This window comes from Salvelinus namaycush, chromosome 10 (assembly GCF_016432855.1).
Source record: "Salvelinus namaycush isolate Seneca chromosome 10, SaNama_1.0, whole genome shotgun sequence".
Classification (NCBI taxonomy): Eukaryota; Metazoa; Chordata; class Actinopteri; order Salmoniformes; family Salmonidae; genus Salvelinus; species Salvelinus namaycush.
In genome coordinates, this window is record NC_052316.1 from 15,347,506 (window position 1) to 15,373,565 (window position 26,060).

General features: G+C 43.3%; 1 protein-coding gene across 1 annotated transcript in view; it reads right to left on the reverse strand.

Annotated features, from left to right (window-relative positions):
* LOC120055183 (neurocan core protein-like) overlaps nucleotides 1-6,439 on the reverse strand; it is a 71,518-nt gene extending 65,079 nt beyond the window's left edge. Inside the window, exons 1-2 of the mRNA XM_039003104.1 lie at nucleotides 6,436-6,439; nucleotides 6,103-6,219 (exon numbers count right to left, since the gene is read on the reverse strand). Coding sequence (XP_038859032.1) covers nucleotides 6,103-6,219; nucleotides 6,436-6,439 — 121 coding nt within the window. The remainder of the gene's footprint in view (nucleotides 1-6,102; nucleotides 6,220-6,435) is intronic.
* Between the last annotated feature and the right edge of the window lie 19,621 nt (nucleotides 6,440-26,060).

Sequence of the window (26,060 nt, forward strand, 5' to 3'; positions counted from 1 at the left end):
CATAGGAGCAAGGGCGTAACTCAGTCTCTGGACTGGAACCTCATTGAAAGCCTGTGGTTTGAAATGAAGAGGGCAATCGACATGTGCAGACAAAGCATATCAAGGATCTGTAAAGATTATGTATAGAGGAATGATCTTAGATCCCTCCAAAAGTGTTCTTCAATCTCATGAAACATTAAAAAAAGGCTCAGTGGTGTTATCCTCGCAAGGGGAGGGGGCTGGAGTAATGAAAACGGGATCCAATAATATTGAAATGTTTTATTACATGTTAAACAAAATCAATTCCTGGTTGGCCTAACCCAGCATTTTTGGGTTGAGCAGAACACACACACACACACACACACACACACACACACACACACACACACACACACACACACACACACACACACACACACACACACACACACACACACACACACACACACACACACACTCCTATTTCGCAACAAAGCATCCTTCACTCATGCTGCCAAACATACCCTCGTAAAACTGACTATCCTACCGATCCTCGACTTCGGCGATGTCATTTACAAAATAGCCTCCAACACCCTACTCAACAAATTGGATGCAGTCTATCACAGTGCCATCCATTTTGTCACCAAAGCCCCATATACTACCCACCACTGCGACCTGTACGCTCTCGTTGGCTGGCCTTCACTTCATACTTGTCGCCAAACCCACTGGCTCCAGGTCATCTACAAGACCCTGCTAGGTAAAGTCCCGCCTTATCTCAGCTCGCTGGTCACCATAGCAGCACCCACCCGTAGCACGCGCTCCAGCAGGTGTATTTCACTGGTCACCCCCAGGGCCAATTTCTCCTTTGGCCGCCTCTCCTTCCAGTTCTCTGCTGCCAATGACTGGAACGCACTACAAAAATCTCTGAAACTGGAAACACTTATCTCCCTCACCAGCTTTAAGCACCAGCTGTCAGAGCAGCTCACAGATCACTGCACCTGTACATAGCCCATCTATAAATAGCTCAAACAATTACCTCATCCCCTACTGCATTTATTTATTTATTTTGCTCCCTTGCACCCCAGTATTTCTACTTTGCACATTCACCTACTGCAAATCTACAATTCCAGTGTTTTTAATTGCTATATTGTATTTACTTCGCCACCGTGGCCTTTTTATTGCCTTTATCTCCCTTATCTCACCTCATTTGCTCACATTGTATATAGACTTGTTTTTGTACTGTATTATTGACTGTATGTTTGTTTTACTCCATGTGTAACTCTGTGTTGTTGTATGTGTCGAACTGCTTTATCTTGGCCAGGTCGCAGCTGTAAATGAGAACATGTTCTCAACTTGCCTACCTGGTTAAACAAAGGTAAAATAAATAAATACAAATATCTCTGTCTGTTCCTCTACTCTCTGTAGAGCAACATACGGGGAATGGCAACAGCAGCACCACCAACTTTTGTGGGGATCACCTCATCCTCTAGATGGAAGGCTACAACCAAACCAGAACTACTGTTTTGGTAAGTACTTATCTCTACACATTAATACAAATGTATTATGTAATAAAATAATCCTAAAAGCAAACTCTTATACAAGATTTTTATACTCCAGTTTATTTTCACAAGAATGTTTTCTGAAAAAAAACATTAGTTCAGATTAAATCATTTGGTGTGATGAACCAATAACAAAGGGAGAAATGCAGAGAAGCAATTTGACCATAAGTATTTAGATTGCATATTTATCCAATAGGTGTCTCCATAATGACAAACTACTCTCTCGCTGCTGGAAAAAAATTGGGATTAGTTTTCAGGCATTGTGGGCGGGGGGAGGTCCAACAGAAAAATGTGGAAATGTGTCGCACTGAGTGATGCAACTCATTTCCAGTAGCTGCCTGGCCACCCCCAGTCCCCCACAAGTTACTCCTTTGCAGAGGAGAGATGGACATCTTTCTTCCATCTCTCAGTATGGACACACACTGCTGGTTACTGTATAGTTAGGAAAAAACATTCTGACATTACAGTGCATTAGGAAAGTATTCAGACCCCTTGACTTTTCCCACATTTTATTACGTTACAGCCTTATTCTAAAATTGATTAAATTGCTACTTTTCCTCATCAATCTACACACAATAACCCATAATGACAAAGCAAAAACAGGTTTTTATACATTTTGCAAATGTATTAATCATAAAACACTGCAATTTCACATTTACATAAATATTCAGACCTTTTACTCAGTACTTTGTTGAAGCACCTTTGGCAGTGATTACAGCCTCGAGTCTTCTTGGGTATGACGCTACAAGCTTGGCACACCTGTATTTGGAGAGTTTCTCCCATTCTTCTCTACATATCCTCTCAAGCTCTGTCAGGTTGGATGGGGAGCGTTGCTGCACAGCTATTTTCAGGTCTCTCCAGAGATGTTTGATTAGGTTCAAGTCCAGGCTTTGGCTGGGCCACTCAAAGACATACAGAGACTTGTCATGAAGCCACTCCTGGGTTGTCATGGCTGTGTGCTTAGGGTCGTTGTCCTGTTGGAAGGTGAACCTTCGCCCCAGTGTGAGGTCTTGAGGGCTCTGGAGCAGGTTTTTATCAAGGATCTCTCTGTACTTTGCGCCATTCATATTTCCCTCGACTAGTCTCCCAGTCCCTGCCGCTGAAAAACATCCCCACTACCCCATGATGCTGCCACCACCATACTTCACCATAGGGATGGTATTGGCCAGGTGATGAGTGACGTGACGCTTGGAATTCTTGGTTTCATCAGACCACAGAATCTTGTTTCTCATGATCTGAGTCCTTTAGGTGCCTTTTGGCAAACTCCAAGCGGGCTGTCGTGTGCTTTTTACTGAGGAGTGGCTTCCGTCTGGCCACCATACCATAAAGGCCTGGAGTGCTGGTTGTCCTCAACAGAGGAACTCTGGAGCTCTGTCAGAGTGACCATCAGGTTCTTGGTCAACTCCCTGACCAAGGCCCTTCTCCCACCGATTGCTCAGTTTGGCCGGGTGGCCAGCTCTAGGAAGAGTCTTGATGGTCCCAAACTTCTTCCATTTAAGAATGATAGAGGCCACTGTGTTCTTGGGGACCTTCAATGCTGCCGAAATGTTGTGGTTCCCTTCCCCAGATCTGTGCCTCGACACAATCCTGTCTCAGAGCTCTACGGTCAATTCCTTCAACCCCATGGCTTGGTTTTTGCTCTGACATGCACTGTCAACTTATATAGACAGGTGTGTGCCTTTCCCAAATCATGTCCAATCAATTGCATTTACCACAGATGGACTAATCAAGTTGTAGAAACAGCTCCAGGATGATCAATGGAAACAGGATGCACCTGAGCTCAATTTTCAGTCTAATAGCAAAGGGTCTGAATACTTATGTAAATAAGGTATTTCTGTTTTTTATTTATAACAAATTAGCAAAAAATTATAGAAACTTGTTTTCACTTTGTCATTATGGTGTATTGTGTGTAGATTGATGAGGATTTTTGGGGGGAAAAAGTGAAGGGGTTTGAATCCTTTCAGAATGCACTCATTTAAGGGGTGCCTGGGGAGATGGGCAGCCCCATAAGAAATCAAGGCACCTTCATAGGTGTTAAAATATTTATGGCCAGTGGACACCACCATAATATCAATGTTGGTCCAGTCCATTATTTTAGAAGCAATATGTTTTTTGACATAATTGCGATTGTCATTTTTGAAGAACACCACTTAGAAACGACTAAAATGGGTTAGTACTGATTCTCACCTAATAATAATAATAATAATAATAATCACAATAGTAATAATAATAAAAACATCTGCAAGAACAAGCTAATGTTTTATTGCTATTGTTTTCGCTATAGATGTAGGATCTTAATTTGAGCCAATTTGCTACAGCAGGAAATATATATTCTTGCAGCAACAGGAAATGTGAATTATAATTACTGGACATTTTTCAAAGGGGAAATTACAAACTTAAGAAGTCTTTGTAAACCTCAAATACATTACCATTTTAAAATGTCCTGCATTGCAGGAAAATTCTCTTGCAACAGGGCGATCAAATTAAATCTGTATATGTTGTCAACCTCGTAAACCAATCGTAATACAGGAAGTTGTACACAAAAACCCTGGCCGCACCGACTAGTCGTGGTAAAAAGCTCAATTGCATTGTCACCCCCAAAAAATCTGGATTTCTATTGCTTTGATACTATAATTAACATTTGGCACTGGTTGTAGGTGGAAATGTTACATGTATAACCTTTAAAGTCCAGATCAGTGAACACTCAATAGGACCGGGATCGTCACCTACTGTAGATTCAGCCACGGTTCAGTTTTTTTCTGGAGCGGATGGTAAGGGGCCAGAACATAATGAGAAATCATTTGTAGACTGCAAATTGACCGCAAGACACCCAAACAGATATAATATTTTACTAAAACATAATAATTTCAAACCTTGCTTACATTTGTATACGATCACATACAGTATATCTCTCGATTATGAGTGGGAATAGTTCGGAACAGATTTCCAAATCACTTGGAGCTGATTTACTTGTGTTTTTATAGTCGATTATGCCCAACAATAAAAATGTATACAAACTATTTTTGCACAGAATTCTTGGGGGGCCAAATATAATCACCCGCGGATACACACACTGTTTCCGACCCTTATTACCCCTCCACCCCTGACTAAGCGTCAACATCACAGGGTTTGACTTCAGTATTCAACGTTTGTCCAGAGGGGATATAAATGTCAAATTCTGATGTTTAAATTCAGCGATTTATTCCGAATGGTTAAGGTACGGTAAGCGTTAAAGTTTGGGATAGGGTAAAAAATAAAATAGTGCCTAGCACTGGGATTTGAACACAGGACCCTCGGAGCTGGAACTTGCGGCTTACGCCCATCGACCATCCACAACGCCCTAGCAAGCCGCAGGCCTACTTGATGTTAATAACACTCACCGTTGCCCCTAGTGCACAGTTTTGAAGGCATCTCCTGATGTCCTGGGGACCTGGATGAACGTTGAATGTCGCCTTGGATCTGGAGTGACCTGGCTTGACTTAGCCCATGTCCCCTTGACAGTCACACACACACACACACCTGTGACCGTGCAGCCCAACCAGGTCACTCCAGTACAGCCCAGCTCTGACTGGCTCATTCTCCCATCACACAGCACAGAGGAGAGATGAGCTGCCTGCCTGCCAGTGAGAGTCACAAACACTCAGCATCTCCCTGTCACAGCATGCTTACTCAGCCTCACCTTAAATGACACACCCTCCTCATTCAAACACATTCACTGTTAGAGCCTCACCTCTGTGCACGGGAAACAGACACTTTGCATTCACACACCCACCTCTGAAAACAGCATACACCCTCCCCATTCACACACACTCTGTCACAGGCTGATCCGCAGCCTTACCTCACCTCTGCAGGCAGGCAGGGAACAGCAGCCTGGGCACAGCAGGATCATGCAGCTAAACTTCCTCATGCAAAAACTGACTGAGCCAGTGATAATGTCAAATACCATCAACGCAGGCATTGGAGCAAAATATTACACATTTACTGTATACAGATCATACACCAGCTCTTTCCATGACACAGACTGAACAGATGAATATAGGTGAAAGCTATGATCACTTATTGATGTCACTTGTTAAATCCACTTCAATCAAATCAAATCAAATCAGTGTAGATGAAGGGGAGGAGACAAGTTAAAGAAGGATTTTATGTATGCCACTTAGAGGGTGAATGAGCAAGACAAAATATTTAAGTGACTTTGAACGGGGTATGGTAATAGGTGCCAGGCCCACCGGTTTGTGTCAAGAACTGCAACGCTGCAGGGTTTTTCAAGCTCAACACTTTCCCATGTGTATCAAGAATGGTCCACCACCCAAAGGACATCTAGCCAACTTGACACAACTGTGGGAAGCATTGGAGTCAACATGGGCCAGCATCCCTGTGGAACACTTTGGATTTTCCTCGACGAATTGAGGCTCTTTTGGGGGTGGGGGGGGCTCAATATTATCAATAATGCTTTGTACACAGTGTAGTCTGGCTATGAGTCTGGCTATGAGTACAACACACAGGGATGGAAAGACGGTGACCTTCTGCAGCTCTTAACCTTTCCCCCTCTCCACAGTGACCTTTAACCCCTGACCCCACTCACCGATCTCACAGCTCTCTCCAGAGTAGCCCTGGGGGCAGTAGCAGCTGTAGCCGTCGCCCTCCGGCAGGCAGCTGCCTCCATGCAGACAGGGGTTGGTCTGGCACGGGTTGTCCTCAGCTGCAGAATGGAGATAGAGCAGGGGGGTTAACCGAGGGAGATGTGTACACAGAGATGCAATACATTAACACACACATGCCAAACAGCTACCTGGACTATTTGAATTACCCTTTTTTGCACTAACTTTTTTGACTCAATACAAACGCTGCTGCTACTGTTAATTATCTGTTACTTTAGTCCTAGTTTATGTACATATGTACCTCAATTACTTCGTACACATCGTCTCGGTACTGGTAACCCATGGCCGTATATACCCCTTGACCTTTTCCAAATTTTGTTACGTTACAGCCTTACTCAAAAAAAAATGTCCCCTCATTTCCCCCCTAATCAATCTACACACAATATCCCATAAGGACAAAGCAAAAACAGGTTTTTAGACATTTTTACGAATTAAAAAAACTTTAATAAACGGAAATATCACATTTTCATAAGTACTCAGGCCCTTTGCTCAGTACTTTGTTGAAGCTTTCCGAAGGCACTGTATAGCCAATTTATCATTACTCATTGTGTATTTATTACTGCTTTTATTACTTTTCTATTATTTCTCAATTTTCTTTCTCTCTGCTTTGTTGGGAAGGGCCCGTAAGTTCCAGTCCGCAAGGTGTATCTCTACAACATGGGCATGTCTCTGGGTGACGTGGACATCTCCATGCATGCATCTTATCAACATATAACTCATTCAATATTGCACCATCCCATTCTCTTGGCTCTTTCTGCAATCTTAACCAGTGTCACGTTCCTGACCTGTTTTCCCTTGTTTTTGTATTTGTTTAGTATGGTCAGGGCGTGAGTTGGGGTGGGCATTCTATGTTGTGTGTCTAGTTTGTCTGTTTCTGTGTCCAGCCTAATATGGTTCTCAATCAGAGACAGCTGTCAATCGTTGTCCCTGATTGAGAATCATATATAGGTGGCTTGTTTTGTGTTGGGGATTGTGGGTGGATGTTTCCTGTCTTTGTGTTTTGTCTGCACCAGCTAGGACTGTGACGGTTAGTTTGTTTTGTCATTTTGTATAGTGTCTTGTTTTGTGTTAATTAAATCATGGAAAATTACCACGCTGCACATTGGTCCTCAGATCCTTCTCGCCTCTCCTCGTCTGAGGAGGAGGACGACTTAGACTGCCGTTACAGAACCACCCACCAAACTCGGACCAAGCAGCGTGAGTACGAGCAGCAGCGGCCCACTACACAGGAATCCTGGACATGGGAGGAAATTCTGGAGGGTAAAGGACACTGGGCTCACATTGGAGAATATCGCCGCTCTCGGGAAGAGATGGAGGCAGCTAAAGCCCAGGAGCGGTGGTATTAGGAGGCAGCACGGAAGCGTGGCTGGAAGCCCGTGAAGAAACCCCAAAAATTTCTTGGGGGGGGGCTAAAGGGTAGTGTGGCGAAGGTAGGTAGGAAACCTGCGCCCACTTCCCATGCTTACCGTGGAGAGCGGGAGTACGGGCAGACACCGTGTTATGCGGAAGAGCGCACGGTGTCTCCTGTACGTGTGCATAGCCCGGTGCGGGTTATTCCACTTCCCCGCACTGGGCGGGCTAGATTGAGCATTGAGCCAAGTGCCATGAAGCCGGCTCAACATATCTGGCCTCCAGTACGTCTCCTCGGGCCGGTGTACATGGCACCAGCCTTACGTATGGTGTCCCCGGTTCGCCAACACAGCCCAGTGCGGGTTATTCCACCTCCCCGCACTGGACGGGCTACGGGGAGCATTCAACCAGGTATAGTGTCTTTTGTGTTAATTAAATCATGGAAAATTACCACGCTGCACATTGGTCCTCAGATCCTTCTCGCCTCTCCTCGTCTGAGGAGGAGGATGACTTAGACTGCCGTTACAGAACCACCCACCAAACTCGGACCAAGCAGCGTGAGTACGAGCAGCAGCGGCCCACTACACAGGAATCCTGGACATGGGAGGAAATTCTGGAGGGTAAAGGACACTGGGCTCACATTGGAGAATATCGCCGCTCTCGGGAAGAGATGGAGGCAGCTAAAGCCCAGGAGCGGTGGTATTAGGAGGCAGCACGGAAGCGTGGCTGGAAGCCCGTGAAGAAACCCCAAAAATTTCTTGGGGGGGGGGGCTAAAGGGTAGTGTGGCGAAGGTAGGTAGGAAACCTGCGCCCACTTTCCATGCTTACCGTGGAGAGCGGGAGTACGGGCAGACACCGTGTTATGCGGAAGAGCGCACGGTGTCTCCTGTACGTGTGCATAGCCCGGTGCGGGTTATTCCACCTCCCCGCACTGGGCGGGCTAGATTGAGCATTGAGCCAAGTGCCATGAAGCCGGCTCAACATATCTGGCCTCCAGTACGTCTCCTCGGGCCGGTGTACATGGCACCAGCCTTACGTATGGTGTCCCCGGTTCGCCAACACAGCCCAGTGCGGGTTATTCCACCTCCCCGCACTGGACGGGCTACGGGGAGCATTCAACCAGGTAAGGTTGGGCAGGCTCAGTGCTCAAGGGAGCCAGTACGCCTGCACGGTCCGGTATATCCGGCGCCACCTTCCCGCCCCAGCCCAGTACCACCAGTGCCTACACCACGCACCAGGCTTCCAGTGCGTCTCCAGAGCCCTGTTCCTCCTCCACGCACTCTCCCTATGGTGAATGTCTCCAGCCCAGTACCTCCAGTTCAGGCTCCATGCACCAAACTCCTGTGCGTCTCCAGAGCCCTGTGTGCCCTGTTCCTGCTCCCCGCACTAGCCTTGAGGTGCGTGTCTCCAGTCCGGTACCACCAGTTCCGGCACCACGCACCAGGCCTACTGTGCGCCTCAGCAGGTCAGAGTCGGCCGTCTGCCCAACGCCGCCTGCACTGCTCGTCTGCCCAGCACCGTCTGAGCCATCCGTCTGCCCAGCGCCATCTGAGCCATCCGTCTGCCCAGCGCCATCTGAGCCATCCGTCTGCCCAGCGCCATCTGAGCCATCCGTCTGCCCAGCGCCATCTGAGCCATCCGTCTGCCCAGCGCCATTTGAGCCATCCGTCTGCCCAGCGCCATCAGAGCCATCCGTCTGCCCAGCGCCATCTGAGCCATCCGTCTGTCCCGAGCCATTAGAGCCGCCCGTCTGTCCCGAGCCGTCAGAGCCGTTCATCAGTCAGGAGCTGCCAGAGCCACCAGCCAGTCAGGGGCTGCCAGAGCCGCCAGCCAGTCAGGGGCTGCCAGAGCCGCCAGCCAGTCAGGGGCTGCCATTAGTCCGGAGCTGCCCTTCAGTCCAGAGCTGCCTCTCTGTCCGGAGCTGCCCTTCAGTCCGGAGTTGCCCCACTGTCCTGAGCTACCTCTCTGTCCGGAGCTACCTCTCTGTCCGGAGCTACCTCTCTGTCCTGAGCTACCTCTCTGTCCTGAGCTACCTCTCTGTCCTGAGTTATCTCCTCTATTTAGGAGGGACCTTTGGGAAGGTTCCTAGACCAGGGTCGGGGGCGAGGGTCGCCACTCAAAGGACGCTAAGGAGGGGGATAAAGACAATGGTGGAGTGGTGTCCTCGTCCTGCGCCGGAGCCGCCACCGCGGACAGATGCCCACCCAGACCCTCCCCTTGAGTTTTAGGGGTGCGCCCGGAGTTCGCACCTTGAGGGGGGGTTCTGTCACGTTCCTGACCTGTTTTCCCTTGTTTTTGTATTTGTTTAGTATGGTCAGGGCGTGAGTTGGGGTGGGCATTCTATGTTGTGTGTCTAGTTTGTCTGTTTCTGTGTCCAGCCTAATATGGTTCTCAATCAGAGACAGCTGTCAATCGTTGTCCCTGATTGAGAATCATATATATGTGGCTTGTTTTGTGTTGGGGATTGTGGGTGGATGTTTCCTGTCTTTGTGTTTTGTCTGCACCAGCTAGGACTGTGACGGTTAGTTTGTTTTGTCATTTTGTATAGTGTCTTGTTTTGTGTTAATTAAATCATGGAAAATTACCACGCTGCACATTGGTCCTCAGATCCTTCTCGCCTCTCCTCGTCTGAGGAGGAGGACGACTTAGACTGCCGTTACAACCAGTAGTATCTACAATAAATAATGAATCATTACCAGTAGTATATACCAGGAATAATGAATCATAACCAGTAGTATATACCAGGAATAATGAATCATAACCAGTAGTATCTACCAGGAATAATGAATCATAACCAGTAGTATATACCAGGAATAATGAATCATAACCAGTAGTATATACCAGGAATAATGAATCATAACCAGTAGTATCTACCAGGAATAATGAATCATAACCAGTAGTATATGCCAGGAATAATGAATCATTACCAGTAGTATCTACAGGAATAATGAATCATAACCTGTAGTATATGCCAGGAATAATGAATCATTACCAGTAGTATCTACAGGAATAATGAATCATAACCTGTAGTATCTACCAAGAATAATGAATCATAACCAGTATTATATACCAGGAATAATGAATCATAACCAGTAGTATATACCAGGAATAATGAATCATAACCAGTAGTATCTACCAGGAATAATGAATCATAACCAGTAGTATATACCAGGAATAATGAATCATAACCAGTAGTATCTACCAGAAACATAGAATAATACTAGATGTTTGGTGAATCTATGAATTATGTATGACCACTGGAGTCTTTGCCACTCAAAATATTTTTGGGGGAGAATATTTTGATATTTATTTCAGCACTCAAAATCTTGACAAAGCTTATTCTGTAAGAGGGGTTAATATGAATTTAAAACCATTTGACATGATATATATTTATTTACATATGGACTTTGAAATGAACAAACGTAGGCTAAGTATGGCATAAGCTTATTCCCACACTTTACAATAACTCTGTTGCAATGGTCTTAGGTAGTCTCCGTACAGGCGATTCCCTCCATCGCAACACTGCTGCCCAGTTGAAGAGCTTGTGATCTCCATGTAGCACCACAGCACCATGCGCCTTCGGAAAAGCACCCCTCAGCCTCAGAGGCCCTTCTGGAGGCATGCAGTCATATAGAGCCATGATACCTTAATGTAGGTCTATTTGCCTACTAGCCAAATAAAGTGAAGAGCATGCATGATGTGTGCAACTCGTCATTCCAACATATTTGAACATTTAATTCATCCTTCATTCATTCAGTATGTCATCCATTCAGTCATTTGTCTGAGTTGCAAAATGAACTAAATCAAACAAAATCAACTCAGACAAATGACTGAAAGAGAATAGAACAGTCTTATAATCATTTTTATTGAAATCCCTGTGTATTCAAAATGATCTACATTTGCCAAAGTTCTTTAGCCTATCACTTTCATAATTCAATGTTTAATTTCTTTCTCTCTGCATTGTTGGGAAGGGCCCATAAGTAAGCATTACACTGTTGGTTTACACCATGTGACAAATAAAATTGTATTTGACATGCACAAGTAAGTGAATGCGCAACACAAAAACGCGCACGCGCACGCACACGCACACACACACACACACACACACACACACACACACACACACACACACACAAACACACACACACACACACACTGCAGATCTCTCTTAAGCACACACACAGATAGATTTACACATACTAGAATTCTCTCTCTGCGGGTCGGGTGAGCTGGTATCTTTCCCCTCATACATCATTAAGTAAGCCTGGGTATTATACATGCTGGAAAAGAGATGTAGCACATCAGATTGTGTCTGGAAACTTATCTGGATTGGCTAATAAAACCATACTTAATGTAGCTATCTCTCCCCACAGCCACGAAACAAAGCCTAAAAACCTGGTGCTGTGCAACTTTCCTTGTCAAACACCAGCACCGTCCTAAAAGTAGAGCCTATAATTACGACTTAATCTACTCTATCTCACCATTTATCCCAAAATGTTTCCCTTGAAGAGCGGTGCTTGGAGTTATAGCCTGGCAAAATAAAACGCGTTAATTACCTCGCAACAACGTGGTCATATGGCATTAAAAGAGGTGGCTCCGAGGGTGCCTGACTGGGTGATGATCAGGTAATTTATGAGTACCCAGCTCATCAGAGTGACGCGGGTGGCACACATTGTACTCCCCCCCACCGAGCATCCGTCCTGATAAAAGGGGGGGGGGGGGGGGGGGGCAGACAGAGCAGCCAATCTGTCACCTTGTGGAAAGGAAAGTCACAGTCACACGGCCAAGCGCCCCCCCCCCCCCCCCCCCCCTCTGCCTTTGGTCTCTCTCTCTCTCACTCTCTCAAACAGAGTGTGTCGCTGAGAGGGTGAGGTGCAGTCTGAAGGACCTGTCAGCTTGTCTATCTTCTGTATTATTTCTCAATCTAAAACTCTTCAATGTGAAGACTGGGGCTCTATCTGAGAGTCACTGGCACGTCATGGTTCTCTGTTAGTTGGTTGTCTGTGGTAGCTCATCCATCACTAATATATTCATTAGCATCACATATCTGACAGTGGCCTGTTTAGCCCTGCGTGACAGTGTGTTGGGAAAGAATCCACACCTGCTCCATTTTTTTATGTGATGGTTAACATGGCTGTGTGGGTCTGACTACACAGCTCTAGTCAGCAGGGTCCACAGCAGATGGAACTGTTTGCTCTGATAAATATCACAAACCCCAAAAATGCTCTACCTCTCTGTTATTGCTAATGGTGAGAGCTTAGCATGTCAATAATTCCTTCATGATTATCTGAAATCATGGAAGCATCCACACAAATGTAGATGTTTTCAGAAAAATATTTGATTCTTATTTACAATGAAAGGGACTCCAAAATGACATAATGCATTACTGACCATTCATTGCTGTTGGGCACAAAAAAACATAAAACACAAAACAAAATAACAATTTTGTAGAGTCACAAGCTTGATTTCAGGGCTGGTGTTATGGGCGCGCCTTAGGGGGCCTGGTACGCCCTACCATACCTCCTTGCCCGTCCAAATAAAATATTGAAATATTGATTATTTATTTGCCCGAGACGTGTGCCGACAGAACGACGCAGCTGACCACACCGCTGGCGTTATGTGTGCGAGCGTTGCAAAATAAATTTACACATACAGTGCATTCGGAAAGTATTCAGACCCCTTGACCTTTTCGCTCCAGTCTGAGGTCCTGAGCACTCTGGAGCAGGTTTTCATCAAGGATCTAACTGTACTTTGCTCCATTCATCTTTCACTCAATCTTGACTAGTCTCTCAGTCACTGAAAAACATCCCCACAGCATGATGCTGCCACCACCGTGCTTCACCGTAGGAATGGTGCCAGGTTTCCTCCAGCCGTGACACTTGGAATTCAGGCCAAAGAATTTAATCTTGGTTTCATCAGACTAGAGACTGTTGTTTCTCATGGTCTGAGTCCTTTAGGTGCCTTTTGGCAAACTCCAAGGGGGCTGTCATGTGATTGAAAGATGAACTGAGGTCCACACTCCAGTCCAGTTGGTGGTGGTAATGCACCTTAAAGTTGATTGCCAACCGCTATATAAAGTCCACAGAAGAAGAAAAAGAAGAGGATGACTGAAGGATTAGAGATTACTAGAAAAAAAACTAGGTTTCCCCTTTTATCTGTGGCTTAATTGTCGGAGTATAGAAACACACAATTTTGTGTGACTCAAAATGGCCAAAAATTCTATAAAGATCCCGAAAAAAAAGGAACTTGTGCATTTCAGGTAAAATAACAACCCAATTTTTATATCCCAGGACAAATTAGCTAGCAACCGCAAGCTATCTAAATTGTCATGAATGTTCCATGTGTTTCGACCTGTTCCCAAAAATAGTTGGTTCAGAGTTCGTTTTGATATTTCAACCTGCGTGCCCTGATCACATCTGGTGTGGATGGACAAAATCAATATGCGCGTGCCCAGTCTAGTCAGCATGTGTCACAGTTAAAGCATCGAAGTGATAGTGTGGCAAGTCATAATATTTCTGGCCAGACAGCATCAGATACATGGACTACATATAGAGAGGCGCTGTTTCGCTTGTTCGGATGCTTTCTCCTGTAATATAGTATGGAGCGAGATACTTTCCAAAAGGTTGAATATATGTATCGTTAGAATCGTAAGAAAATCCATACGTAAATTGTTAGGATCGCAAGAAAATCCATACGTGAAATATGCCGTGAAATTTAATCTGGGAACATGCAAACACCATGTTATGATTACGGACTAACCTTTTAGGCTTGAACAAATGTTGTGTTGCAATTCTGAAGTACAATAATACCTTTCAGAGTTTTGGCAGTTTCGTCTCACCCCAAAAAATAAACGCACACCAAACGGCCTGTGAGGAGCACTACGCGAACAATTATAACACAGAAGAACGTAAGTCAAGGAACCTGGAAAGAGGTATTCTGCACGTTTTCAAGTTAAAAGTCTCCAATTCTTTATTACTCCTCAGTTGAGTTTACTTCACATTTAGGTAGCTAATGTCTTGGATTTGTTTGCCAGCCCAAGTCTAGATACCACTAGCTGTATTATGCCTACAACAGCGAAGTTTCAGTCCACTAGGTGTATCTCTACAACATGGGCATGTCTCTGGGTGATGTGGACATCTCCATGCATGCACCGAATCAAAATTTGACTCATTCAGTATTGCACCATCCCATTCTCTGGGCTCTGTCGACAATCATAACCAGTAGTATCTACAATAAATAATGAATCATTACCAGTAGTATATACCTGGAATAATGAATCATAACCAGTAGTATCTACCAGGAATAATGAATCATTACCAGTAGTATCTACCAGGAATAATGAATCATAACCAGTAGTATCTACCAGGAATAATGAATCATTACCAGTAGTATATACCAGGAATAATGAATTATAACCAGTAGTATATACCAGGAATAATGAATCATAACCAGTAGTATCTACCAGGAATAATGAATCATAACCAGTAGTATATGCCAGGAATAATGAATCATAACCAGTAGTATCTACCAGGAATAATGAATCATAACCAGTAGTATCTACCAGGAATAATGAATCATAACCAGTAGTATATACCAGGAATAATGAATCATAACCAGTAGTATCTACCAGGAATAATGAATCATAACCAGTAGTATATGCCAGGAATAATGAATCATAACCAGTAGTATCTACCGGAAATAACGAATCATAACCAGTAGTATCTACCGGGAATAATGAATCATAACCGGTAGTATCTACCAGGAATAATGAATCATAACCAGTAGTATCTACCAGGAATAATGAATCATAACCAGTAGTATATACCAGGAATAATGAATCATAACCAGTAGTATCTACCAGAAACATAGAATAATACTAGATGTTTGATGAATCTATGAATTATGTATGACCACTGGAGTCTTTGCCACTCAAAATATTTTTGGGGGAGAATATTTTGATATTTATTTCAGCACTCAAAATCTTGACAAAGCTTATTCTGTAAGAGGGGTTAATATGAATTTAAAACCATTTGACATGATATATATTTATTTACATATGGACTTTGAAATGAACAAACGTAGGCTAAGTATGGCATAAGCTTATTCCCACACTTTACAATAACTCTGTTGCAATGGTCTTAGGTAGTCTCCGTACAGGCGATTCCCTCCATCGCAACACTGCTGCCCAGTTGAAGAGCTTGTGATCTCCATGTAGCACCACAGCACCATGCGCCTTCGGAAAAGCACCCCTCAGCCTCAGAGGCCCTTCTGGAGGCATGCAGTCATATAGAGCCATGATACCTTAATGTAGGTCTATTTGCCTACTAGCCAAATAAAGTGAAGAGCATGCATGATGTGTGCAACTCGTCATTCCAACATATTTGAACATTTAATTCATCCTTCATTCATTCAGTATGTCATCCATTCAGTCATTTGTCTGAGTTGCAATAGGAACTAAATCAAAGAGAATAGAACTGAATTCCATGTGTATTCAAAATTATCAAAATTTTCCTAATTTCTTTCGCCTATCACTTTAATAATTAAATGTTTAATTTAAGTCTATTCAAATAAAAAATAGGCCTTCAACGTGTAGGAATAATTTCAGAGCTCAATTTGTGTTTTAAAACTGTAATCGAGTAAAGGTAAACGTAAAGTAAGAATTGAACGTGTATATGTTCATTCATAATCATAACATAGGGTTTTGTACGTTTAAGTTTTGTACGTCTAATTTAACGTTTTCGTTTCATGTTTGATGCATGGCTTTTCTTATGATCCTAACAACTTATGTATGGATATTCTTACGATCCTAACGATATGTATGTTCAACCTTTTTGGCAGCTATCTCGCTCCATGCTATAGTTTCAGCAGAGAGGAAGAGGCTAAGTGAGAGGGCTCACTCTCACCAAAATCAGTCCATTATAAACCATATGCGTTTCTATGAGAATAATATGCAGACCTAAGCTTGTCGCCTGCTTTCCCACCTTTGGAGCAAAGACTCACATTGTTAGTGCATAGACATCTCGTCATTACAGATCTCTGGTTTCAGCTTCTTGTGAATTGGAAAGGAAAGTTGGCGTGTGCACAGTGCACTGTTAGGATGCTGGATTGCCCTAAAGTAAATGTATGTTTTGCCCAAATTATATAATTACTCCTGTCTAAATAAAATAATTCAAAATACTTCACCAGGCAGCATGACTTCGGCACCGAGGCAGTGCTTAATTTGAGCCGGATCCTGCCGGAACAGGATCCGGAACCTCTCAGATTGACTTTGTTCATTCCAGCACCTATTTGCCCGGTACCTTTCACAGCATGATTTATTAATTGTTTCACTGTTCACACTGTAAACATTCTAATAAAAGCGATCAGCTTTAAATTAAGTTGCCTCCTCGTTATTACTCCAACCCCCCAGAAAGACAATAATGTAAAAGTACGGTGATCCTTCTGTGTAATCATCATATCCTGCCACACTCATTCCAGACCTGCTCGCTTATTTGTACATAGAGGTTATGCAGAGGGAGATTGGGGTAAGTATCTGATCTTAAGCCAGAGAACTGTCAGTCGCGGAGTAGAGGAGTGAGGGGAAAACTGTTCCTGATGGCGATGCCTTAGCTTGCAGAGCTGCTAATCCCGCCAGTTCAGCATTACCACCGGCACCACCACTAGCTAGTAGGCCTGCTAGCGAGTCAGACTCAGCAGGAGAGGGAGACAGGGAGCTGGGGGGGACAATACATCATCCACCAACAAAGTTCTCGGAGCGGGTGCAATTTGCAGTTCAAGAACAAGCAAACGTATAACCTCTGGCTTGTCATGCAGAATTCAAAGCTTGGCTGTACAACATGCAAAAGGATAGGGAGCTTGTGTCTAGAAATGACTGGAGGGATTAAACTAGCAAAAGAAGGGGTAGAATGTACAGTATCGTCCTTTGGCTCAGACTTAAAAACAAAACAAACAAAGAGCCCTCAGGAAAAAAAGGTTTTTGAACATGCCCGAACCAAGTCACATTTGGTGGCAGCAAGCCTTGCAGACAAGGCTAAAGAGGACACCCAGGTTATAGTTAACACTCAAAATGAAAAAAATACTCTACAGTCAGAATCTTCAGAACAGGCTTAGAAGGAGGCTGAACATCCCAGGCCCTCTTATGGCTTTGAGCAAGAAGTTGACTGTCAGGAGTTATAAACTTTTTCTGTACTGTGAAATGAATCTGAATATGTGCATCATATCACATAGTCAGGAGGCCTATATATTCTCATATGTGTGTTCTGCTGTAGCCCACATTGATTTATGTTATTTGAACTTATACTCTCCGGTATTGTGATATTTGTTCTACTGCTACATTGATGTCTTGAAAATTAGATGAAATTCGGGTCTCGTAACCCCCACAGCTGAGTGTGTGCGCATATGCATATGGCCTTATTAGGGATCCCCATTAGTTCCTTCCCAGGCAGCAGCTACTCTTCCTGGTGTCCAAACACATTAAGGCGCTTTCATTGCATATAAAAGAAAAGTTTAAACAGTACATCATATAACATTTTTACACCACTACATAATCTACAAATGTATAATACCACCATACAACAATATTACAATGTACGTGTGTGTAGAGTGCGTGTGCTAGCGCTTGTGCACCTTTGTGTGTGTTTCTTCACAGTCCCTGCTGTTCCATAAGTTGTACTTTTACCAGTTTTTTTGTATCTGATTCTACTGCTTGCATCAGTTACCTGATGTGGAATAGAGTTTCATGTAATCATGGCTCTACTGTATGTAGTACTGTGTGCCTCCCATAGTCTTTTCTGGACTTGGGGATTGTGAAGAGACCTCTGGTGGCATGTCTTGTGGGGTATGCATGGGTGTCAGAGCTGTGTGCTAGTAGTTTAAACACACAGCTCAGTACATTCAGCTTCTCAACACTTCTTACAAAAACAAGTAGTGATGAAGTTAATATCTCCTCTACTTCCAGCCATGAGAGATTGACATGCATATTATTAATGTTAGCTCTATGTGTACATTTAAGGGCCAGCCGTGCTGCCCTGTTCTGATCCAGTTGTAATTTTCCCAAGTCCCTCTTTGTGGCACCTGACCAAACTACTGAACAGTAGTCCATGTGCGACAAAACTAGGGCCTGTAGGACCTGCCTTGTTGATAGGGTTGTTAAGGCAGAGCAGTGATTTATGGACAGACTTCTCCCCATCTTAAATCAAATGAAATCAAACTCTATTTGTCACATGCGCCGAATACAACAAGTGTAGACCTTACCGTGAAATGATTACTTACAAGCCATTAACAAACAGTGCAGTTCAAGAAGAGTTAGGAAAATATTTACCAAATAAACTAAAGTAAAAAAGAACATAACAATAATGAGGCTATATACAGGGGGTACCGGTACCGAGTCAGTGTGCGGGGGTACCGGTTAGTTGAGGTGACTCTCGACCCGCTCCACTACAGCGCCGTTGATGTTAAAACCTCTTCAGGCTAGGGTCTATTTTTCTCCACTTCCTGTCTGCCTGTTACTCAGGCCCAGAAGCCAGGATATAATTGGTACCATTGGATAGAAATCACTTTGAAGTTTGTAGAAATGTTAAAATAATGTATGAGACTATAACACAATTGATATGGTAGGAGAAAATCCAAAGAAAAACCAGCCGGAAATATCTTTTGGAGAGCCCATGCTCTTTCAATGGAAAGCTATGGGTCATATGCAATTCCAGCTCCCAGATGCAATTCATATGGCTTCCACTAGATGTCATTAGTCTTTGTTCAAGGTTTCAGACTTGTTTCTTCCCAAATGAGGAAGAATTTTGAGTTTTCGTACTGGGAGTCAGAGTTGGAAATCAGTCTGTGCGCGCGCTACGAAGAGGACGCGCACTTGCTAATTTTGCTTTTCGATTGAACATACTTCTTTCCGTATGAAATATTATAGTTTAATTACATTTTAGGGTACCTGAGGATTATATAGAAACGTATTTTGACTTGTTTTAACAAAGTTTAGCGGTAGCTTTTTGGATTCCTTTCTCTGCATGTTGAAAGAGTGGATTACTCAAATCTGTGGCACCAACTAAACTGACTTTTTGTGATATAAAGAAGGATTTTATCTAACAAAACGTCCATGCATGTTGTAGCTGGGACCCTTGGGATTGCAAATCAGAGGAAGATTTTCAAAAAGTAAGTGAATATTTAATCGCTATTTGTGATTTTACGAAGCCTGTGCTGGTTGAAAAATATTTTGATGTGGGGCGCCGTCCTCAAACAATCGCATGGCATGCTTTCGCTGTAAGACCTATTGTAAATCGGATAATGCAGTTAGATTAACAAGAATTTAAGCTTTTAACCAATATAAGACACTTGTTATGTTTAATATCCACATTTCCAATTTCACCGGAAGTTTAGCCCTGGGGGCCTGTTGGGCCCGCCTTTTCCCGTAGTCCACGATCAGCCCCATTTGTCTTGCTCACGTTGAGGGAGAGGTTGTTGTCCTGGCACCACACTGCCAGTTCTCTGACCTCCTCCCTACAGGCTGTCTCATCATTGTCGGTGATCAGGCCTACCACTGTTGTGTCGTCCGCAAACGTAATGATGGTGTTGAAGTCGTGTTTGGCCATGCAGTCGTGGGTGAACAGGGAGTGCAGGAGGGGACTAAGTACACACCCCTGAGTGGCCCCAGTGTTGAGGATCAGCGTGGCAGACGTGTTGTTACCTACCCTTACCACCTAGGGGCGGCCCGTCAGGAAGTCCAGGATCCAGTTGCAGAGGGAGATGTTTATTCCCAGGGTCCTTAGCTTAGTGATGAGCTTCGTTGGCACTATGGTGATGAACGCTGAGCTACAGTCAATGAACAGCATTCACATAGCTGTTCCTTTTGTCCAGGTGGGAAAGGGCAGTGTGGAGTGCGATTGAGATTGCTTCATCTGTGGATCTGTTGGGGCGGTATGCGAATTGGAGTGGGTCTAGGGTATCCTGGAGGATGCTGTTGATGTGAGCCATGACCAGCCTTTCAAAGCACTTCATGGCTACCGACATGAGTGGTAGGTTACCTTCTCTTCCTTGGGCACAGGGACTATGGTGGTCTGCTTGAAACACGTAGGTATTACAGACTCAGTCAGGGAGAGGTTGAGTTGAAAATGTCAGTGAAGACACTTGCCAGTTGGTCCGCGCATGCTTTGAGTACACGTCCTGATAATCCATCTGGCTTTGTGAATGTTGACCTGTTTAAAGGTCTTGCTCACATCGGCTACCGAGAGCATAATCACACAGTCATCCAGAACAGCTGGTGCTCTCATGCATGCTTCAGTGTTGCTTGCCACGAAGCGAGCATAAAAGGCATTTAGCTCGTCTGGTAGGCTTGCGTCATTGGGCAGCTCATGGCTGGATTATAGACACACTGGCTTTACTCAAAGCCAGTGGATGTCGTTAGTAAAGATTGAAAAATCTTGATCCTACCTGGATTATGTTGGAGAGGCTTTTATTAAAGAACACCCTCTGTGTTCTGTTAGACAGGTAACTCTTTATCCATAATATAGCAGGGGGTGTAAAGCCATAACACAAAGGTTTTTCCAACAGAAGACTATGATCGATAATGTCAACAGCCACACCAAAGTCTAACAAAAGAGCCCCCACAATCTTTTTTATACATTTCTCTCAGCCAATGATCAGTAATTTGTGTAAGTACTTGTTGAATGTCCTTTTCTATAAGCATGCTGAAACTTTGTGGTCAATTTGAGCCATTAAAAGGGGCTTTAGTATTCTTGGGTAGCGGAATGACTTTTGCTTCCCTCCAGGTCTGAGGGCACACACTTTCTACTAGGCTTAAATTGAAGATATGGCAAATAGGAGTGGAAATATCATCTGCTATTACAGTAATGTTCCATCCAGGTTGCAAGACCCCGGTGGCTTGTCATTGTTGATAGACAACAATACTGTTTTCAACTCTTCCACACACACTTTACGGAATTCAAAAATACAATGCTTGTCTTTCATAATTTGGTCAGATATACTTGGATATGTAGTGTCAGCATTTGTTGCTGCACTTGTTAATCTTGCCAATGAAAAAATCATTAAAGTGGTTGGCAATATCAGTGGGTTTTGTGATGAATGAGGCCAAAATGTCATTTAAGGTGCTCCACTATCATTCTTTATATAATTTATTTAGGTTTTATTCTATAGTTTATTTTTATTCAGTTTAGTCACTTGATTTCTCAATTTGTGGTACGTTTGCCAGTCGGTTGTGCTGCCAGACTTATTGCCATACCATTTACATCATCCTTCTCAACCATACAATTTTTAAAATCCTCATCAATCCAAAGCCATTTAACCGTTTTTACTGTCATTTTCCTAATGGGTGCATGTTTATTAGCAACAAAAGCAATTTATGTGTAAAGTGCAGCGTCTGGTTGCTCCTCATTACACACCACAGACCAGCAATTATTCTTTATATCATCAACATAAGAATCACTACAACAATTCGTGTATGACCTCTTATACACTATATTAGGCCCAGCCTTTGGAACTTTGGTTTTCCTAGATATGGCTACTATATTGTGATCACTACATCCTATGTATTTGGATACTGCTTTAAAACACATTTCTGCAGCATTAGTAAAGATGTGATCAATACATGTTGATGATTTCATTCCTGTGCTGTTTGTAACTACCCTGGTAGGTTGACTGATCACTGTTTACAGTTTGAAGTTTTTTCTTGAGTGGACAGCTTGATGAAAGCCAGTTAATATTTAAATCACCCAGAAATATAATTAAATGTAACAAAGTGTGAAACTTAGTTATGTTTCTTAATGTTACTTAATGAGTATATACTACATACTATACTATTAGTTAATTTTAGAATACTGTAAACAAACGGTATTCTTCCAGTTGAGCGTACTAGCGCTTCACATGTCTACCAGAATTTGATGCTGTTGCTATGCAAATTCTTGCTAGCTTGTTAGCATAACATTTTACTATCTAAACATTTTACGACTTCGGGTACGTTTGTAAATTTAATCTGGAGTGCCAGAGACCACTCAGTGTGCCCTGGGTGTTCGTAAATTCAGAGCGTACACTGGACGCTCTGGTCGAGGAGTAGGGTTGATCCGAGCGTCCTGACCTCACAACAGCAGTCAAGCACACACGCTAACTGACTAGAGTTGGTTAGCTTGCTAGCTATCTCCATACACAAATGAGAGAACACCTCACTCTGACCATTTTACTCACCCTAACATAGCTGGTTAGGCTGTTTTCATGTTATCCAGAGCGTTGGTGACTAACTGTGCTGCTGGCAACAATTTAATTATGCTTTTTTTGCCGATGTTTACTGACACAGGCCATATTCAACGGGTTTTGAGCATTCGTAAATTCAACAATTATTCTGTGCTCTGGCACACTCAGACGATAGTGCTCTGAAATCGGAGTAGATGGCCAGAGCGAATTTACGAAGGCCTCCGAATTAACAATGTCCACTGAGAACGCACAACTTTACCATTTAGCTAAGAATGACTTGAATAATCAAGTCAATAAACGTTGGGTAGTTAGATAGCATATAGTTAAAATACTGGCAAGTTTGATGTATTAGTAGCCAACTAACATTAGGTAACTAGCAAACATACCAGTACATACTGCTGTAATGATATGCTATTCAGTTCGTAAGGATAGCATAGCTAACAAATTGTCAGCCAACATAACGTGTAACTTATTTGAAAAGTCATTACTTTATTACATTGCTCAACATTTTAACATTTATCACAATTATTTAAAGCAATGAAATTGTATCCACTCTTTTCGGATATTTTCTTCCATTTTCTTGAAATCTAAAAACGTTGTGAAGCAACGTCCATTTTCTGAAGAATTGTATTATGGGCCCTAAAAGAACTGAAATAGTGTCCACTGCTTGTATTCTTCATATTTTGGCGAATGTAGTATGACATCGGGGAACTTGGCATACTAACTGTATCCATACTATGACCAATAAGCATACTACATACTCAATTTACATCACAAATAGTATGCTTAGTATGAGTATTTGAACACAGCTAATGTGTCTTGAGTATAATTTAAAATGTTGCATTAAGAAGAAGGGGAGGGGGTGTGGCGAAGATATGGTGCGTCTCCAGAACACATGCATATGCAGGAAAGTGTCCATTTGGCAATGTCTTATTTCTGATTGCCTTAATTGCCTTAACGCACCATGTACACCACTTATTTTTATCTTAGTCTCACACAAGTAAACAAAGTCTGTATATTGTAAACATTCATTGTAAATGATAGTTACTCAGTATTTTAAAAATCATTCCAACACTCCCAGCCTCAATAATCACCAAGCCTCGGTGTGAAAGAAAAAATATCATGATCTGATTATCCCATATATCCAGTGGAAATATCATAAAAAACATATTTCTGTCCCGGCTAACGGGCGCAGGAAAATTTGAGGGCCCGGAATAGACTAGTTGACACAATGTTGCAAGTTCGTTAGCGACTGCTTCAGGCCGGACCTGTTATAATCTGATACAATGTTGAACTTCACTAGAACTAGCTCGAGACAAATAAAAAGGGAGGCAGACAGGCAGGCAGAATAGAGAGATGAATGTGATTGAAGAACCAGAATTTTCATCAGGATATTTTCTACTGTTTTTATTTGTCGGCTTTAGGCCTATGTATTTTATTTAGTTGATGGATGATAGGCCTACTGCTGCATTGGTCTATAAGCTATCTCTGAGTTCTATGCTCTCATTTCTTTAGCCACCAATAGTGTATCAATGTGTCCATATGGCAAAGGTTAGTGCTCTCCCCATAGTAGAATTTTTACTTCTATCATTTTACTTCAGATGATTATGATTAACCACGTGTCCATGATTTTGAGAAAATAAAGTGTTATTATGAAGCTGTTCCACAAAATGTGCATATATATATAAAAATTAGGGATGCACAATATATCGGTGAACATATCGGAATCGGCCGATATTAGCTAAAAATGCCATCATCGGTATGATGTCTAGTTTAACGCCGATGTGAAAAACCGATGTCAAAGCTGACGTGCATACCTATATAAAGTAGGTACATGACGTAATGACGCCACGTAAGATTTTGCAAAACACGTGCAACACAGCATTTCTAACCTAGCCCACAATGTCTGCTGTGTGGATCAAGCAGTCATTTGAAAGAGTAAGAACATTTCAGCGAGACCGGAGTTACACAGTAATAGCGTCATTTCTATTAGTTCACGACATACTATGGAACGCTGTTTGGGTCTTTGCATGTCAAAAAAGATACACGTCAAATAACACTATTTGACAAAAACAGTATTTGACACGTTAAATAAGCTTTTAATTTGACATGTCAAATAACACAGCTCTATTATAGAATGTTTTGTGTTCTGAATTTGCACGTGCAAGCCAAGCATCACCACTACTATCAGTAGCACTGTCAAAGCTGTACAAAAAAGTCTGCAAACACCGGCCACGAACGATGTGTTTACAATACCACGTTGGTAATAAAGCATTATCTGTTCGACCGCAACTTCTGTGATAGCTAGCTTTAGCTTGGTACCAATACAACCAGCCTAAAAACAATGACCAGTAGAAACTGCAGTCATTTTCACTATTCTTAGCAATGATTTAGGAATCCTTGTGAGTAAGTATTAGCTAGGTAGCCACTTGTTGTTCGCCTATTGAAATTGAACTTCAGTTCATGAAAATAAATAGCTAGCCAGCTACGTAACCCTGTTGCTGTAACGGCAGTCGTAATCCTCCTCCTCGGACGAGGAGAGGCGAGACGGATCGGACCAAAACGCAGCGTTGTTTGATGACATAATGAATATTTATTAAAGACAAGACAAACACGAAAAACACTTGGAAAATTACAAAACAACAAAACGACGTAGACAGACCTGAACTTGAGAACTTACATAGACACGAAGAACGCACGAACAGGTAAGACTAGCCAAACGAACGAACAAACGAAAGTCCCGTGTGGTGCAACAGACACAGACACAGACACAGGAACAATCACGCACAAACAAACAGTGAGAACAGCCTACCGTAATATGGTTCTCAATCAGAGGAAACGTCAAACACCTGCCTCTAATTGAGAACCATATCAGGCAACATATTTAACCCAACATAGAAACACATAACATAGAATGCCCACCCCAACTCACGCCCTGACCAACTAAACACATACAAAAACAAGGAAAACAGGTCAGGAACGTGACAGAACCCCCCCCCCCTCAAGGTGCGAACTCCGGGCGCACCACCTAAAGTCTAGGGGAGGGTCTGGGTGGGCATCTGTCCACGGTGGCGGCTCCGGCTCCGGACGTGGTCCCCACCCCACCATAGTCAAACCCCGCTTCTGTATCTTCCTCCAAATGGCCACCCTCCAAATTAACCCCACTGGATTAAGGGGCAGCACCGGACTAAGGGGCAACACCGGAATGAGGGGCAACACCGGAATAAGGGGCAGCTCCGGACTGAGGGGCAGCTCCGGACTGAGGGGCAGCTCCGGACTGAGGGGCAGCTCCGGACTGAGGGGCAGCTCCGGACTGAGGGGCTGC